At 42.8% G+C, this 17,736-nt stretch overlaps 1 protein-coding gene across 1 annotated transcript in view; it reads left to right on the top strand.

Annotated features, from left to right (window-relative positions):
- Window positions 1-17,736, top strand: part of LOC115096946 (protein MTSS 2-like) — a 180,911-nt gene that overhangs the window by 95,334 nt on the left and 67,841 nt on the right. The window contains exons 4-6 of the mRNA XM_029612279.1: window positions 3,127-3,211; window positions 9,829-9,920; window positions 15,210-15,284. Coding sequence (XP_029468139.1) covers window positions 3,127-3,211; window positions 9,829-9,920; window positions 15,210-15,284 — 252 coding nt within the window. The remainder of the gene's footprint in view (window positions 1-3,126; window positions 3,212-9,828; window positions 9,921-15,209; window positions 15,285-17,736) is intronic.

Here is a 17,736-nt window from a genome sequence, read left to right as displayed (position 1 = left end):
ACAGAGAGCAACTCTATCGTTGCTCCTGTGCCAGAAGGCAGTTCAGATTTGGTCATGGGCTCAGTCTCAGGGCATACTGCTATGTGCCATGTATCTGGCCGGGACAGAGAATGTGATGGTGGATTGGCCAAGTTGAGCCTTCCGGCCCTACGAGTGGTCCCTCAATGAGGAGGTAGCGGGTCGGATCTTTCACTGCTGGGGAACCCCGGATGTGGATCTCTTTTGCCTACCCCTGCAACAACAAGGTGGAACAATTCTGCTTCCTGTACAGAGGGGGGAGGGGGGGCAAACCAGCCTCGGACACCTTTGCCTGTCATTGAGGCAAGGGCCTTCTGCATGCATATCCTCCGCTTCCGCTGGTGGTGATAAACTCTCCTGAAGCTCCGGCAGGATAGGGGGACCATAATCCTCATAGCCCCCCATTGGCTGAGGCAAGTCTGGTTCCCGCTCCTGCGGAATCTCTCGGTCCTAGAACTGATCAATCTGGGAACTTTCCCTGACTTAGTCTCGCAGGATCAGGGCAGGCTGTGCCATCCCAACCTCAGGGCTTTATCCCTGATGGCCTGGATGTTGAGAGGTTAATCCAGCAGCCCCTTGCCCTGTCAGACGATGTGTCCAGGAAGCCTCCCACCACAAAGTCTTATGGCCTGAAGTGGAGGAAGTTTTCCATGTGGTGTAAGCATCGCAGCTTAGATCCGTTTTCCTGCTCCACACCAAGGCTACTTGACTGCCTGCTACACCTTTCGGATGCTGGCTTGAAGACCAACTCCATCAGGGTACATCTACGTACCACTGGGTCCTACCACTAGGGGGTAAAGTCTGCTCCAGTTGAAGCCTCCTGCTGTGTCCTGGGACCTTAATGTGGTGTTGATTTGAACCACTACTCACCTGTGATCTGAAGAACTGACCTGGAAGGTCATGTTTTTGGTCACGCTTTACCTCAGCATGTAGGGTTAGTGAGTTTCAGGCGTTGGTGATGTGCCCACCATACACGAAGTTCTTTCATGATAGGATGGTTCTGTGTCCGTACCCTAAATTCCTGACTAAGGTGGTGACTGATTTCCATCTTAACCAGTCAATCGTCCTGCCCACTTTCTTTCCCAAGCCTCATTTGCACTAGGGCAAACGAGCTGTACACAGTTTGGATTGCAAGAGAGCCTTGGCCTTCTACTTGGAATGGCCAGTAGGCCACAGACAGTCCACGCAACTCTTCAGATTAGGAGTTGCAATTGCTAAGAAAACCCTGTCTAACTGGCTGGTGGATTGCATTTCCTTCTGCTATGCACAAGCAGGACTGTAGCATGGGGACCATGTCAAGGCTCATTCTGTCAGAGCCATGGCAGCTTCGGTGGCCCATCTGAGAGCGGTCCCCATGCCTGAGATCTGCAAGGCTGCAATGTGGAGTTCCCTCCACACTTTCGCTGCTCACTACTGTTTGGACAAGGATGGCCAACACTGTAGCAGCTTCGGCCAGTCTGTCCTTTAGAATCTTTTTCAGCTGTAGAACCCAGCTCTTCCTACCTAGGCCCCTTTTTTCGGATTCAGGCTGTTTCCCACTGTTACCAACAGCACTTGTATTGTTCATGCCCGTTGGCACCTGATTGGGTGCTGTTGGTCTTGCTTGTTTGGGAACAGCCTGTAGCTAGGGATTCACCCATGTGTGAGGACTACCATCCTGCTTGTCCTAGGATAAAGCCGAGTTGCTTACCTGTAACAGGTGTTCTCCTTAGATAACAGGATATTAGTCCTCACAAAACCCGCTCGCCATCCCGCGGAATTGGGTTTCACCTATGTTTGTTTTATTTTTTCATAATTCTATGTTATGAGGCTGGAGAGGGACCCCACATGGATGCGTGGATAGTGGCATTCTGGGCATGCTCAGTGCGCCACTCAAAGTTTCTAGATGATGATGTCACCCATGTGTGAGGACTAACGTCCTAGGAGAACACCTGTTACAGGTAAGCAGCTCCGCTTTTTTCTTAACTAAAAAATTACAACTTTTTACCCCCTCCCCGCCCCAAAAAAATACAAACTACGAAAAAACAGTGACTTTCTTTTGCTCTGTATGTTAGCTCACATGTCTTCCTCTTCGTGCTTCCCAGAGTTGATGCACTTCTCGATCTGACTCTCGCACATCTGTAGCCATCTCCCTCCCTCCACACCCTTCAATAGTTAATGTTCAGTTGAATAGTAGGGGATAGATTTAAGCTTTGGACAAGTGGGACAAACAAGTGCAATAGGAAACATTTGATGGAGGTTGCTCCCCTGCATGTAACCTAGGAAATATTTATATGTAAACACACACATGCATTACACAGATACCACACAAAGCAGCAATATCAGCCACTTTAAAGAGAAATAGTGGTTGCACAGTCATACCATCTGTGTGGCCCCAAGCATTTTAATCATCAGGCCTCAAAAGTTCACTCTTGTATTTTTCAGTGTTTCAATAATATGTGGTTTGTACTGCTTCTATTTGTTTTTAATTGTTTAGACCAGTAATTTCCTTCTCCTCTTTTATTCTTGGAACCTGGAGTGGGAACCAGAACCATGAGCTTTCATTTGCAGCTATTCAGGGTACCTTGTATCCCACTTCCTCACTTAGGCCATCCATCACAACAAGAGCAGGGCTCACACAACCACACTCCCTACAGAGCATGCCATTGTAGCCCCTGAATCTGTCTGTTAAGCGATGGCTAAGGCCTTCCTGGCCCTAGGCGCTATGAACGCTTCCTCCACAGCATCCCTAGATGACCCAGGGAGCAGAGTCCCGGTCCAGAAATCGAATATAGCAGTATGTGGCACCGCCACAGGGCTGACCCGCTTCATTTATGTTTGAATTACTTATTTATATTAGATGTTAATTGAGCTCTCCATTCTAATCAATTGATTTGTACTATCCTGCATTACTTTTAGGTATGTTGTGTTAAACTTTTTTCTCTCTCGCTTAAATATCCTGAATTGTACTCCCTGTTCATTGTAACTTTCTCTCATGTAGTTAAATGGTTTTCCCCTGGTTCTACTGTAAACCGGTACGATAAGACTTGTCTTGAGCATCGGTATATTAAAAGAATTTAGATAAATACATTTTACTGTAATACTAATTTTAATTTTTGATGCTTTTAGGTGCAACAAAAGAAATTGGGTCAGCACTGACCAGGATGTGCCTGAGACATAGGAATATTGAATCCCGACTGAAGCAGCTAACACTGTGAGTGTTTACAAATTTATTTAAAATTTTATTAAATTAGCAGTTTTGTTTTGTCACTTGTTATCTTTTATTTAGTTGGATTTTGTTGTTGCTAAAACAGTAATGAAAAAGTGTAGTTTTTAGTGCAAGCTTAAATATGGAAAGAGCAACATACACTTATGTCTGCAGGGAAAAACCAGTCACATTTTGTTAGGTCTCTTCTGCCAGCACCATGTAAAGTATAGTGCCACCTGCTGGCTTGGAAGCCCAATAGCAGTTGTTTTTAGGGAGTGTTTCTATGATGTCTTCTCCCAGGATAACGTCTGCTACTCTTCCTCCCTCCACCTGGCATATTTTGTATTCTTATGTTTCCTGGCTTGCAGAATCTGTATCTTCTTGCTGCAGGCCTCTGTTCTGCAGGTGGGTGGGATGGCGGTTCCTGTTTGAGGCATGGTGATTTATATAGAAAGTCTCTGAGTGAATCAGAGGTTGGAAAGATTGACTGGACTTCTGTTCTGGACCTAAAGGTCTGCCTGCAGCCACTTTCATCCCCTGGTTTCTCACAATCACGGGACTGGATGTGAACACTAGAAGGCTGCAGATTGAAGCTATAGGCCTGAAATAGCAGGCGGCAGTTAAGCTGCATCATCTCCAGTCTCTCTTCAGTGGGAGAGGACCCTCTGGCTTCAGAAAAGAGCATTTATATAGTACCAAAGATTTGTTAACAAGAGCTCCTTGTTCGCTCATTGAGAAGAAATTAAAGGCCAAAAAGAGTGCTGGGGCCATTCCTGCTCAGGTTGTGAGGAATGGATTTGATTTTTTTACTTCTGCTTCTTGCTGTAAGCGTCAAGGTGGGTGACAGTGAAACATCACTCAAACTATAACACGCCTGGTCTGTAAAGGAGCAGATTCAAGGGAAATGAAGAGACCCTGGATGGCAGAGGATAGGAGGAGCAGGTAGGCATGAATGAGAGCACAGAGGCTGGGAGAGATATTGAAAAAAATCTCTAACCCCTCTATTGTGAATGACTCAAGTATTTAATGGCACGCCTCTCTTTTCAGAAAAGCTCCAGCTCCAAAATTCTTTAGCCTCCAGAGACGAATCTCCAGTATCACCAAGCATGCTCTCCTCTGACTCAGCAATGGCGGAGGAGGTTGCCAGGAAGCCTTGATTACTCACAGAATCAGAGATAGGGCTGTTAGTCAGATGTGTGGCATCAGTCCTATTAGAGGTAAAGTCCTGAGAAGGGCATGAAAGTCAGATCTCATTCAGGGGAGATTGAAGCTTGTCTTTTGCATTAGACAACCATGCCAACGTCTTTCCAAGCTGATCATGAAGGAAGAGTTGGAGCAGTGGGGCTTGAACCCTAACGTGGGCAGCACTGTGTCCAGATTCTAAAGTGCAAGGTACATCTGTTAAGGAAGCAGCATCTGCGAGTGACAATGTAGACAAGCGCATGAAAACTGCTCTAAAAGATGTTTGAGGTTAATGGAGTCATATTCCAGGTTGTAGTGCCTTCTGTGTGGGTGTCCAGAACTATTGTGAAACGGGATCAACAGAAGCAGTAGAAGGACTCTGTGGTAGGGAATGGCGAATGTAGGTTGAGTTTCCCAGGGATCTGGTAACTGTGGTGACCAGATTTCTAGCATACATGACTTTTAATCCTGTTGCAACATCAGTTAGGTTGATGGCTTTTGGGGTCACTGTTTGGAGGGGCTTCTAGCTAAAGCAGTGGTCATTTGAGTATTTTTCTCTAAAGGTAGAGTTGATAAAGGTTACGCTTTTGAAGGTGAACATCTGTTTGACTCATATCTAGATATTTGTTAGAGTAAGAAGACACTTCTCTTACAGGAGAGACTGCTTCAACGCCTTTCTTTTATAGATACTTTCAGAGGATTTCACAGAATGCAATTTGATTTCAAACCCTCTAGAAACTCTCCACTTTGTAGTTCTCCATCCTTTCAGAATAAAGGGATGGGGACGCATGCCTTCAGGAAGACAGACTGCTGAGGTAATACTAGGCAGTTTTGAATGCAGCAGTAAGACAGAAGTGGGTATTAAGTGCAAGATGGTTACAGTATAATGGGTGGAAAATTCTTAGAAGTCTAAAAATGGTCATCTGTCATTGGTTCAAGCCCAAAGTGGAGCCATTACAGGTTAGGGCTGCTCCTGGCCAGCACAGAAGCGAAGCTGGAGGGAGCAGGGAGGAAAGACTAGAGGGGAGAGAGAAATAAAACAAAACAAGCAAAAAATATATAAAATTTACAAAACAAAAAGCAAGAAAACAAACACTTATAGAGAACCCCAAAAATGGGCAAACATTTAAAAAAGAAATTCAAAGTCTCAATTGCAGGGTCAAGGGAACTGCTGCCATGTCATTCTGAATCTTTATTGCAGTTTTCTTTAATTTCGGTGTAAAATACCTTTCCTATTATGAGCAAGAGGCAGGATCCCCTCAGCACCTGGCCCCTTGTTCCACATGGCCCAATCAACAGTTTTGTCCTGGTGTGAGATGCCTTGAGGAATCCCAGTGAGCAGCCTTTGGAGGTGAGGCAGGGTTGGAGTTTGACCGCTTTATCTCCCAGTGAAATTTCCTTGAGTTCTGGGATTGCATATCACCATGGTCTCCTGTGTTTTCATCATTGCCAGACAACTCATCTTGAATCCTGCTTACCCAGACCTCTCAAAACTGCACTCGAAGGCTGAGGGTGAGTCGCTGTATCGGAGTAAGGAGCGCCTGCTGTGGTTCCATGGGGAGCAGAGAGTGAGGAGCCCCTGTAGTTTTGGTAGCTCCGACTTTAACATACAGGGAATCAGCGACTGAAGAGGCAGTATGGAAGAATGCAAGCCAACTTGAACAAGCAGCAGACCGAGAACAGTATCTGAGGTCCAGACTGGAGTCTTCCATTATTAACATAATCGGGCAAAAAGATTTTCTGTGCTGTTTGGATTGTCAGAATGCATATCTCTTTATTCCCACTGCTCAGTATCATGAGAACTAACTCTGCTTTATTGTAGACAGCATTGTTTTCACAGATGCTCACAAAGGAGATAGTTACCCTAATACACGGTGTACCTTTATTTGAATGATATACTAAGAGCCACCTCTTTCCCGTAGCAGTAGATGCCAGAGACAGAGTTGTGGACTTTTCATTGGATCACAAACAAATAATCTGTTGGAAGAAGTCATGTTCTCAGTCATCTGAGGACTTTCGTTATCTGAGAACAACATTTGTCACTCACACCAGTATGGGAACATTGCCAGAAGGCAAGGTGACTTATCTGATGGAAAAGGCTAGATACACAATTTCTCAAAGAGCAGTTGATGACACAACCATGCTTATACCAAAGAGATTTCATGGTGGCGACGAGAGGGGTGATATCAGCCTGGTTCAGTAGGAGAGCATTCCTGCATCTGTAGCTAAAGCAGTAGAAGATACTGAAAGGGTACAACAGTTTTCAGCTGTCCCAAGACGTTGTCCAGTTTCTGACCTGGTAGATGAAGATAAAATTGCATAGTTTATTTGACAGATGTGAGTTTTCTTAGATGGAGAGGCACCTTGTTAGGACTTTCAGCTCAATGATTTGGTCTTGGGACGAGAGAAAGCAACCCATGAATATTCTACATATGAGAGCAATAAGGAATGCTCTAATAGCCTTCCAGCAAAGGATTGTGCTAAAAGAGTCACACAAAATTAGACAATTATGTATTAGTAATGTACTTCAGCAAACCAGGAGGGACAAGATGAAATTAGAGATGGAAGGTTCTGCTGTGAGTGGTGTTCCTCTATTGGCAGTTTATATTCAAGAGAAAATGAATTCCCAAGTGGACCAACTGAGCAGACACAGCCTTACAGCCAAGAGCAAACCCAGGAGGTCATCTTCTGTATGCATCAGATAAGGCATCCCAAAGACAGATCATATGGTCTTTCTCTTCAGTACAAAGGCCCTAGGTTTTTCAGCAGTTCCATAGATCCTTCATGGTGGTTATGTCTGTGGATGTACTGCCTCAAAAGTGGAACAACTCACTGCATTATGGTTTTCTTCTCTGTTCTGTGATGAGAAGGGTGATAGGGTAGAAGCTCTTCAATGCAAAGTGATTGCTATGGTGCCTAACTGATTGGGATAGCCATGGCTTCCAGACCTTGTGGAAATGTCAATGGTTGAACCTTTCAGATTTCCTTTCAAGAAAGATATGATCAGAAAAGTGCCATTCCTTCATCCAAACCCAGAATCCCTCTCCCAAGTGGCTTGAAAGCTGTGAGGTTTTCGCTGAAGAAAAAGAACTGTTCAGACAGCATGTATTGGAATATATACTGAAGCCAAAGAAAACTCACTATATCATTTGGAAAAACTTTGATATCTGGTATCAGGAGCGAAGCATTTCTGCCACTAAAGCATCTTTGCAGTACAATCAGTAAGCTGCTCAAAAAAAATATTAAAAAATTTAAAAATTAAATTAAATTTTATAGGGTGAAAGGTGGAAATTTCTTATAGGGCTACCCAATAAACCCACCCGGGCTTGGTGCCAACATTTTAATCATTTAATGCCACCACTGCCACCCCTTGATCCAATATTTTAATGAAACAAATGAAGAAAACATTTTTTTTCAAATTTTGTTAGAATTACTTTAAAAACACTATCTTGCAAGTCATTTAACTGAAAAAGCCTCCGCCAAGTAAACTGACCCAATGTGGCTGCATTTTGAAGATTAATCCTTCTTCAGGGGTCTGCACAATGTTTGCTCCAGTGGCTCTGGCACAAAGAAATGAGCAGTAGTGACTTCTAAAGCATCTTTTACATTTTGTTTTAGCTCTTGATTGAGATCTAAAATTTGCTCATGTTCAGGGTGCAAGAAGCAGCGCACTCAGCAATACAAGGCCCAGTGACAGAGAGAGAGAATTATCATCCCTACAACATAGTAAAACATTTTTTAGAGTAGCTAAATTGTTATCACGTTGGAATTTAAATCTGGTTTGAAGGTACTAATGAAGCCACCTTTTCAGCCGACCCTCTGCGTCTTGGCGTTGAACTGTTTGAGGAGAGTCAGCAGCGTGCCAGGTTAAGTCTTCAATCTTTCCTTTTCTTCAATTTAAAGGACCATTCCTGGTTTCATTTCTAAGGTGAAGTCCGCATTTCATTGGTATCGGGCGGGGTGGGATTGCTTATGCTATGCCAGGAGGTCGTCTCATTTATTATTGTTATGCCTATGGATGCCCAGCCTCAGAAGTAGAACAATTCGTACCTTATGTTATGGACAATGCGCATTGTTCTCCAATTTGAGAAGAATGTGTTCTATCTGGATGTTAAGAGGTGTTTAAAATTGTTTTACTTGGCGAGGTCAAAATCTTTCCAGAAATCGAAATGTTGTCTTGTTCGGGGTAAATGAGATGGGTGAGCCAGCTTCTAAGCTGTCTGTTACCAGATGGATAAAAAACTGTACCTTCAAGGCTGGAGGTCACTCAACAGAGAAAGTGGATGTGTCTGCAGCACAGGTTTGTAAGGTTATTACTTGGAAATTTGTACATACTTTTTTCTAAACATTATTGTGACTCTGAAGCCCAGACCTATTTGTGGCCCTCAAGGACTAGAGCTAAAAAGCCTTATTCTAGAATTTCAGTTGACATCATGAGAGAATGAGACAAGGAAAGAGAAAAAATTTGAGATACTTTAACAAGTGCTCCTGGTGGCAACCCAGAGTGGAAAAGTGATTTGAGTTGATTCTCTGAAAAGTGCTATATCCGAGATCTATAGGCCGTGTGGCCAGAGGTAGTGCATACGGTAGTTTCTAGTGATGCTGCACTGCTTGGAGAGAAGAGCAAGGCATGGGTGATGAGGGAAGCGAGGAAGTTTGTGAAAATCTGAGCAAAGTTGCAGCGTATTGGATGAAAGAGATGCTGAGCATTGAAGCAGAGCCGAGTTCCAAACAATCTTATTTTACGCAGGAAGAAATTATATTAGAACAGAAAGATGGGGTCGAGGTAAAAGGCCTCGGTGCCAAAAGAAGAGAAAATAAGCAAGATGGGGTGGGGGGGGGATCAGAAAAATGATTGAAATTCCTAAATTATTAAACAGAACATCTTTTGGAGACGATCAGATGGCAGAGGGAGCTGAAAAACGTTTCTGATTGCATGCTGTGTGTTGGGTATAGCACAAAGGATAAATAGCATTGGAATGGGTCCTACTGAGTTGTAGATGACAAGTGAGGTAATGTGAGAAGGGGAACTGATGAGTCTGTAATGGCAAATGGAAATGTACAATGAAATGAAAGGTGTTTGGAGGGTTAGGGAAAGGTGATTATTAGACTATAGAAGAGAAAGTTAAGAAGTAATAGAATATAAGCAAAGGGCAAAGCCTGAGAGGAGAGCAACTGACAAATGGACTGATGTCAAGAGGTGTCTTTGTCACCTTTTAACCAGGCTGGCTTTGTAATGTTATACACCTGGTATAACTTTTGGTGTCTATTGACTAGATCTTTGCGTTTTGCCCTTATTTCTCCAGGTATGCAATGTTTCATATATAGTGTGCACAGATGTGATGCTCTCCCCTTGATTGATATTGTTTAGAAGATCTTCCTTGTAGTCTATGAATCAGAGACTGCTTTGGAAACGGTCATTTAATGTTTCTCTGTTGCAGTGCTCTCACAGACAATTTGATAAACCCGTTGGATGTGAAAATAGAAGAGTGGAAAAAGATAGCTAACCAGCTGGATAAGGACCACACCAAAGGTAACGTGACGGAAATCCCATTTCATTTAAAGTATTTATTTCTACTTGAATGTCTCCTAAGGAAGAGTCTTCCATAGGATCAGTTATTTGGCTCCCTTTTCACTATTCACATTACCAGTTAGTGCAGTGGTCCCCCAACCCTGTCCTGAGGGCCCACCGGCCAGTCATGTTTTCAGGATATCCACAATGAATATGCACGAGAGAAAATTTGCATGCACATAACATGCAAATGTTCTCTCATGCATATTCATTGTGGATATCCTGAATACCCGACTGACTGGTGGGTCCCCAAGACAGGGTTGGGGACCACTGAATTAGTGAATAGGTAAAGGAAATATTGGCAGGGCAGCTAGTTCTCTTCTCGTTGCTTGATTCTGGCAACAGGAAGGATGTTTTGGCCATGAAGAAATAGCAACTGCTCGCAACAGAGTTGAATCGATGCTAATGGGACTGACCTAGTTAAAACCACTAAGACTCCAAAACAAATTGCTCACAACTCAACCAGGTGCATAAAGGATCCAGCCAGTAAAAAGAAAAAAAATCCAAAACAGTCCTTTATTGTCTTCAAAGCATGTGTGGCCTGGAAGGCCTTTGGGGAAAGAGAGCCTCAGCTCTTCCTGTCTTTGGCTGCCGTGCACAGGCTGAGTGCGAGGACTTTCAGGCATGATGTGGATTGGAATAAAAATGTGTCTATTCAAGCTGCCCTCTTGTTTTGGTTTGTCTGCTTTGCTGCTGTGAATGTGGTTCGGGTCCAGCACACTGGTGCCTTTACTGGCTAAAGGCTTCTCTCATTCTGTGTAGTTCTTGGCCATGTCCTTTATTATGGTGTATCTGCAGACATGAAGCTGTTTAAAGAGTTTGGATGCCCTTTCCATTTAATTATGTACCAGAAATGGTGGTGGGTTATAGTAGTTTTATTTGATTAGTGATGTTTGTAGTTTTCAACAAGGGATCTTTCTCTGTATATCACATTATACTTTTTCTGCTTTCTCTTTTCCTCATGGTTAGGGTTGTAACCGTTTCTGCTTGTAAGTTTCCTTGCATGTGCATCGTTTCACATCATGTTGGTGATGCTCAGCTTTCTGCTGTCTCTCGTTGAAAGGAAATTCATGAGGTCACCCTTAACCCGCAGAGCATGACCTCTTTCAACATCATCAATAGATCCAAAGTTTCAAAGAGGGATTCTGCTCGACTCAGAGTACCCAGTAATTGACTGGAAAGTTAATGCGAGCATCGGGGATGAAACATGACTAGTTGTAATAGCTAAAGCTTATTGCTAGAGATACTCATTCCCAGAAAAATGTGATTTGGTTCTGCATTGGGGGAGGGGGGGAATTCAAATATTTGCTGGAACGTGAGCCTTGTCTGAAACTGGTTTGTGGAATACAGACTGAGACGGTGTACAGTCCAGCAAGACCAAGACTCGCATTCCACCAAATATTTCAGGCCCTCTCGCAAAACCAAATCAGTTTCCTGGGACTGATAGTGTGACAGGTTGTTCCTTTAATGTCTTCTGCTCTGACATTAACAATAGAAGACCGCTAAATCTTTCCTCATATTAAAATGATATTAAAAATTCTTGGTTTATAGTCTGGAAGAATATTAATGACCATAGGCAATTCTCACATTATGAAGTGGAGCTATTGTCTGTTTATGCCTCTTTGTTCATTGCACCTCTGCATTCACATGGTAATTTTCCAACAGCCCACATAGAGTTTAGCCTGAATTTTCAAAGCAGACTTAGGCACATAGGTCAATTTTTGAAAATTCACAAGTGTCACCAGTACGTGCGTCGTCATACGGGCAGTTATTCCTGTTCCTGAGCTGGATTAAACTTTGTGCATGCTTCTGAAAATTGAAAGAGCGTGCATAAATCCTTTCCCTGTCCCAACCGCACTCCTCGGAGCACCTCTTGTGAGTGCGCAGAAAAGCGTGCACGAAGTCTAATTATTCGTGTACTTAAACACACTGGCCCCGGCTGATTCTCAAAAATAGTTTACGCTCATAAACGAGGTTCTGTATGTGGAAATCCTTTTTCAAAATCAACCCCTCAATGTAAAAATCCAAAAGACATTATTTACAGAAAACTTGTTTCCATTTTCTTTTTTTTGCATTGTAATCTTTATTGGCTTTTAAACAAAAATGTACAAAGATCAAAAAATAAGTAAAAGAACATAGACCCAGAAATTATCATCAAGAAGAGAATATATAAGAACAAAATTTACATAAAGCTCAATTACTCAAATTCCATATTATGGAGTCTTCAAAGGAAAATAGCAAACATCAGATGAATACTAAATGTATGTACCGCTGCTAGTTAAAACCAATTTTGATGTACCCCTAGATCACATTTACCTCCTAAATTACAGATGCAGTATCTATAGATTTGTCCCTAATAAAAGTTTCCAGGAAGGAGGGATCAATGAAAGTGTATCTATTCCCCTGGAGGGTAATCAAGCCTTTATAGGGACATTTTTCAATAAAATAATCCAGAGTCTGGACCTTAGATTTTAAAGACAAAAAGATCTCCTCAGTAGTGTCTCTTTTGAGGCATCTGGAAGTATCTGTACCTTGGCCCCACAAAATTTCTCTGTCTTCTGTTTAAAGTATTGACGGAGAACAAAAGCGATGATCTGTGTAGCTGTTGTTCTTTTAACATCTTGGGACTCTGTTTAAAAAAAGCTGAAACAGAGCTGTCAAAAGATGTAAAAACATCTATTCCCCCTTCCTCAGCAACGTGCCCCTTAATTTGAGAAACATAAAAACATCTCGAGAGGGTAAGTTTTCTACGTTGCTCAGTTTGCAAAACGTCTGTTGTATATTTCCTAAATAATTCCAGCGGGAACAATAGTCGTCTGGTCTTTGGAACATTTAGGATACAAAGATTTTCGGCCCTCAGTGTATTTTCAGATGATTCCATTTTAGAAAGGGCATAGAGACAATCCTTCATATTAGCAGCTATCGACGATTGTATATTAGTTATAGATTCAGACAAAGTAACACATTGCTTAACCATATTTAAAACTCTGTCTAATACTGTCAACGTAGATATACTCTTACAGAAAATGCAAATAATTAAGCTATAGATTGACTCATAGTAGCTTCAATTTCTATTTTCTGATAATACAGCTTAATAATTGCCCTTTCCATGGCATTAGATGCCCTCACTTTCAGCTTGGTACATCTCACTTTAAGCAGACTATTACTTAGCAGTAAAGCCAAAGGAATTATGTAAATAATGCAGCAGTTTTATGCTTCCTATCTTAAAAGGAATATGAGGTTTAGAAAAGTATGGGCAAGAGAAACACACTTAAAGCCTTATTTTCTAAGGCTATCGCACGCTTGCGCTACCAGCGCAAGCGTGCGATAGCTGGAAAGCTTAGCACAGGCCTGCGCTAGCTGCATTGGGGCGGAGTCGGCCCCTGAAGAGGGAGGAGTCGGGGCGTCACCGGGGCTGACTCCGCGAAGACGGCGCCGACAGCAAAAAGGTAAGGAGCCTTTTCGCTGCCTATTTCGCGCCGAATAACTACACCTTTTATGGTGTAGTTATTTGGCGCGACACCGGCAGCGATCGCACCGCCGCGGCGTTAGTGAATCCAGGCCTAAGTTAGAAAGGGCTTACAACATTTACCATATAGGGAAAGATTAACGGGTAGATTTGACATGCCTGCGCACGTAAATCCCAAGGGTTACGCCCGTGGCCGGGCCTTGCACGCACCACGCACAAAGGGGCCCGGCCACATGCGTAACCCCTGTTACACGCCGAAGTGCTGGGCCCAGAGAAAGGGGCGGGGGTGCAAGGGGGGTGGGGCTGGAGACTGCTGGTACAGCGGCCATTTGCTGCTGTGCTGGGGAAGCGCGTGGCAGCAGTCTGCTGGCACGTGCAAGTTGCTTCTGCTCCAACAGAGCAGTAAGCAACGAAACAAATAAAAGGTAGGAGACAGGGTTTTGGAGGTGGAGAGGGGAAGAGGGAAGGAGTATGGGTAGGGGGGTAGAGAAGTTCCCTCCCTTAATTGGAGCGGACTGGGAGGGAACTCTGGGAGGCCCGATTGCATCACCGCGCATAATCTTATAAAATAGGTCGTCCCCCCCCCCCCCCTGCGTGCGCCACCCACACGTACGCACGTGGATTATAAAATCCTGCGTGAATGTGCACGCGGCCATGGGATTTTATTACATGCGCTTGCTGGCGCATGCATGTTATAAAATCTGCGCAACTATGTATGTGCACCAGGCAGCGCGTGCACCTTTTAAAATCTACCCCTAAGGCACCAAAGAATACTAGAACAAAAATAAGACAATATGATTAGGTCTAAGCATGTCACCTGGTATAAATAGCTATGGTCTTAGTTTCGTCTCAGTGCTGATGGTGTTCTTCAGAAGGGCTACTTGCTTCACATCAAGGATCCCACAATTTCTGATTTTGGTTAACTTGCTTGGTCAATATACAAATGAGCTGGACACTACACTTGCTTTGGGTAATGTGGCAAAAATAGGATGACATTAAAGCAAGATATCTAGTAACTGAATTACATTTTAAGGAGGAAGTATTAGCTCTTAGGGTGATCAAGCTATGGCATGCTTTGACTGTCAGTGTTATGTATAGTAACAACACTAGATGGTTTTAAGATAAAACGGGATGCTTTCATAGACCTGTGGGCTTGGGTATAACTATCTCACAGCATAGTTTGTTGACAACACAAAGCCTGAAAGAACGTTGAACAAAGTGGATATAAAAAATTCTCGATTTTAAAAGAAAAATAAAAAAAAGATGCAATGTAACACAAACTCAGATTAGCATTACAGTTGTAATGAAACTCTCTAGCCAAGTGATGCCTTCGGTGGTAATGCATGAATTTTGTGGTAGATTCTATCATGACTCAGATCTCATCCTATGCTCTGGGCTATCCTTACTGATATCCCATGATCTTTGATCCCTGTACACAGGTCGTACGCTTTTGTGTCTGAGCAGCTGCACCACTGGAGTCAGACCCTGTTTTTGCTGTGTAATTCTGTTAAATAATTTTGAGCTGTGCAGCATTCACCCATTCTTTTCCCATGGTGCTGGACGTCTCCCAGAATATGGTTGGACCTGATGGACCTCTGACCTTCTTTCAGCCCTAACCAACTGTGGAGCATCATGAGTGCTGCTAGAGTCGTTTGAGAGCTGCTCAGTCATGAGGGGAAATGAGCCGCAGGGATGATTGGGAGAGTGAACAGGTCAAAAGAGCGTTCCTGGCAAATGCTGGCATAAAGCCAGTGTTTTCACCACTTATTTTTACATTTCAGAATATAAGAAGGCCCGTGCTGAGTTAAAGAAGAAATCCTCAGATACACTGAAGCTACAGAAAAAAGTAAAGAAAGGTAGGAACAAACGATTCTACTGTAAGTTCACCTGCCATTGAAGGCCTCTCCGTACATAAGAATCTCCCAGTGTGTGGTTTTGGCATTGCAGACATACGCATGGGAACACTCTCTATCAATAGGGCACATAACTGCAAGAGAGCCTGCTTGAAAATCCAGTTATGTGGCTAAAAGTCCACGCCTACCTGTATGTGGTTGAAAACTGCATCCGTTAAAAGCATTACCGACAGGCCTGTTACATTAAATTTCCAAAGTGTGTATATGTGTGTGTGTGTGTGTGTGTGTGTGTTTCAAAACATGCCTGTGGAGCACCTTTTAATTATGTGGTCAAAAGTACATGCATTGTGGAACTTTCAGTCAACCAAAAGTTCACTTGCCCGGATATAGCTGACGGGTTTGATATCTATTTATACCCATGTAAAGAGTGTCTAAGCTTTTAAGTATTATGCCTCCCTCTCCTGCTAAGGTCCCTTTGTGTCTCTCCCATGCAAGCTTGGATTCTTCCATTGTTTAGGCTCCTATAATCTCTGCTGGAAATCTGTTTTAGATGCCCATCACTCTTTGTGTAAAAAAAAAAAAGTATATTTTCATTTATTTTTTGAGCTTTCATCCCTTCATCTTCATGTGATGACCACTTCTCCTTCAGCTTTTCATTCTGTGGAAAATGCTTACTGCTAGATATTTGAATGTTCATCTGTCTCCCCTTTCCCTTCGTTCTTCTAGAGTACATTTTTTAGCTCCTTCATGTTCTCTGTGTATGGCTTATAGTGCAGGCTATGAATCGTTTTAGTGCACCCCTTTGAATTGCTTCCACCCTTCTTTGTAGATATTGTCTCTCAAACAGTTCTCAAGGTGGGGTCTCAACAGAGACCTCAGGAGAGATGATACTACTTGTCTCTTTCTCCTAGTGATACCTCTTTTTTTTGCAGCCATCTTTTCCAGTCTGCTTTGTCTTACAGTCTGGTTACCTTGAGGTCATCAGAGATGATAACCCCCAGGTCTGTTTCCTGTATAGTGACAAAAGATGCGGGGTTTTTTTTTTTTTTATAGTTTTGTCATTAAACTTTCTGATTTCTGGTACATAGTTGAAAATCGCTATGCTTTTTGTGTACAAGAACTGAAAGAGAAACTCACCACAAGATGTATGGATTCTTCCTTGCTCTTTCATGCCATTTAAACTTGTCTAAATTTATAAGACGGTGTTAAGAGGAAGATTAAGTGGCCTCTTTTTAGTTAACTGTGTCCGGAGAACAAAGTCCTTCGCTCTTGTTTAGGAAGCAATCTTTAGAGAATATCCCTCAACTCTTCTCAACAATATTGAACTGCTTTTCTTTCCTGAAATCTGTTACTTTACAAGTATTCACACTGAAATCATGGCATCCATAAGAAGATTTGGGTTAGACCAATGATCCATCAAGTCCAGCATCTTGTCTGACGATGGCACCCGGCCAGTCCTAATGGGGATCATTTCCAGAGGTGTGAGGTGGCATTGCCCAAGTATGTGGGCTTAATAATAGTTAATGGACTTGTCCTCCAGAAACATGTCCAAACCTTATTTTAACCTTGACCGCATTCTCCGGCAAGAAACTCCACAGTCTAATTGTGTAATGACTGAAAAAATATTTTCTTAAATTTAAGTCTGCTACTAGTTATTTTCAGTGTGACCCCTAGTCTTAGTAGATTTAAAAGAGTAAACAACCGTTCTGTAATTAGTTCCATACCATTCCAGATTTTATGAATGCCTATCTTACTCTGTTGTCTCTTTCTCTAAAATGTAGAGCCCTAACCTATGAAATCTCTCTTGTAAGGAACCCATTCACCCCCTTTCTTATTTTTGTTGCCCTTCTCTGCTCCTTTTTTTTAGTATTGTCATATCTTTATTGACATGGGCAACTAGAACTGCCGAAAGTACTCCAAGGTGTGGTTGTACCATAGACTTATACAGAAGCATTAAGATACCCCCCCAGTTTGTATTCTCTTGTCCTTCCTGAATAATTCCTAACATTCTGTTTGCTGTTTTAACTGCTGCCGCACACCGAGCTGAGGATTTCAATGTATTGTCCACAAAGACTTGCAAGTCCAAATCCCAAGGCCTTGATGCTGTTGATATTTCTGTATGCCACATTGGGTTAAACATTTTCTAACCACTGCACGTTAAATGTCGGTCCTGTGCTCTGCATCTGGTAAAGCTGAAGAAGGACATTTCTGCTAGTTTGGCTTGTGCCTTAGTGACCGTACTATTCCAATTCAGCAGTCCGCTGTGGGAGACATAAGTAACCTCCGAGCTAGTACTTTCCAGGCACCTGTTGTTGGTTCAGCAGTGCTCCTTTTTCGAGATTATCCTTATCCTGTCGCCTCTTGAGAAGTTTAGCTCAAACCTGTAGCAGATGCAGTTTCTGCATAACTATTTAGTATACATATTAAGCCTTTCCTTGTACGTAAAACTGAGACA

This window comes from Rhinatrema bivittatum, chromosome 8 (genome assembly GCF_901001135.1).
Source record: "Rhinatrema bivittatum chromosome 8, aRhiBiv1.1, whole genome shotgun sequence".
Taxonomy (NCBI): Eukaryota; Metazoa; Chordata; class Amphibia; order Gymnophiona; family Rhinatrematidae; genus Rhinatrema; species Rhinatrema bivittatum.
The sequence above is the reverse complement of the archived record's forward strand: the minus strand, read 5'-3'. Positions and strand labels throughout refer to the sequence as shown.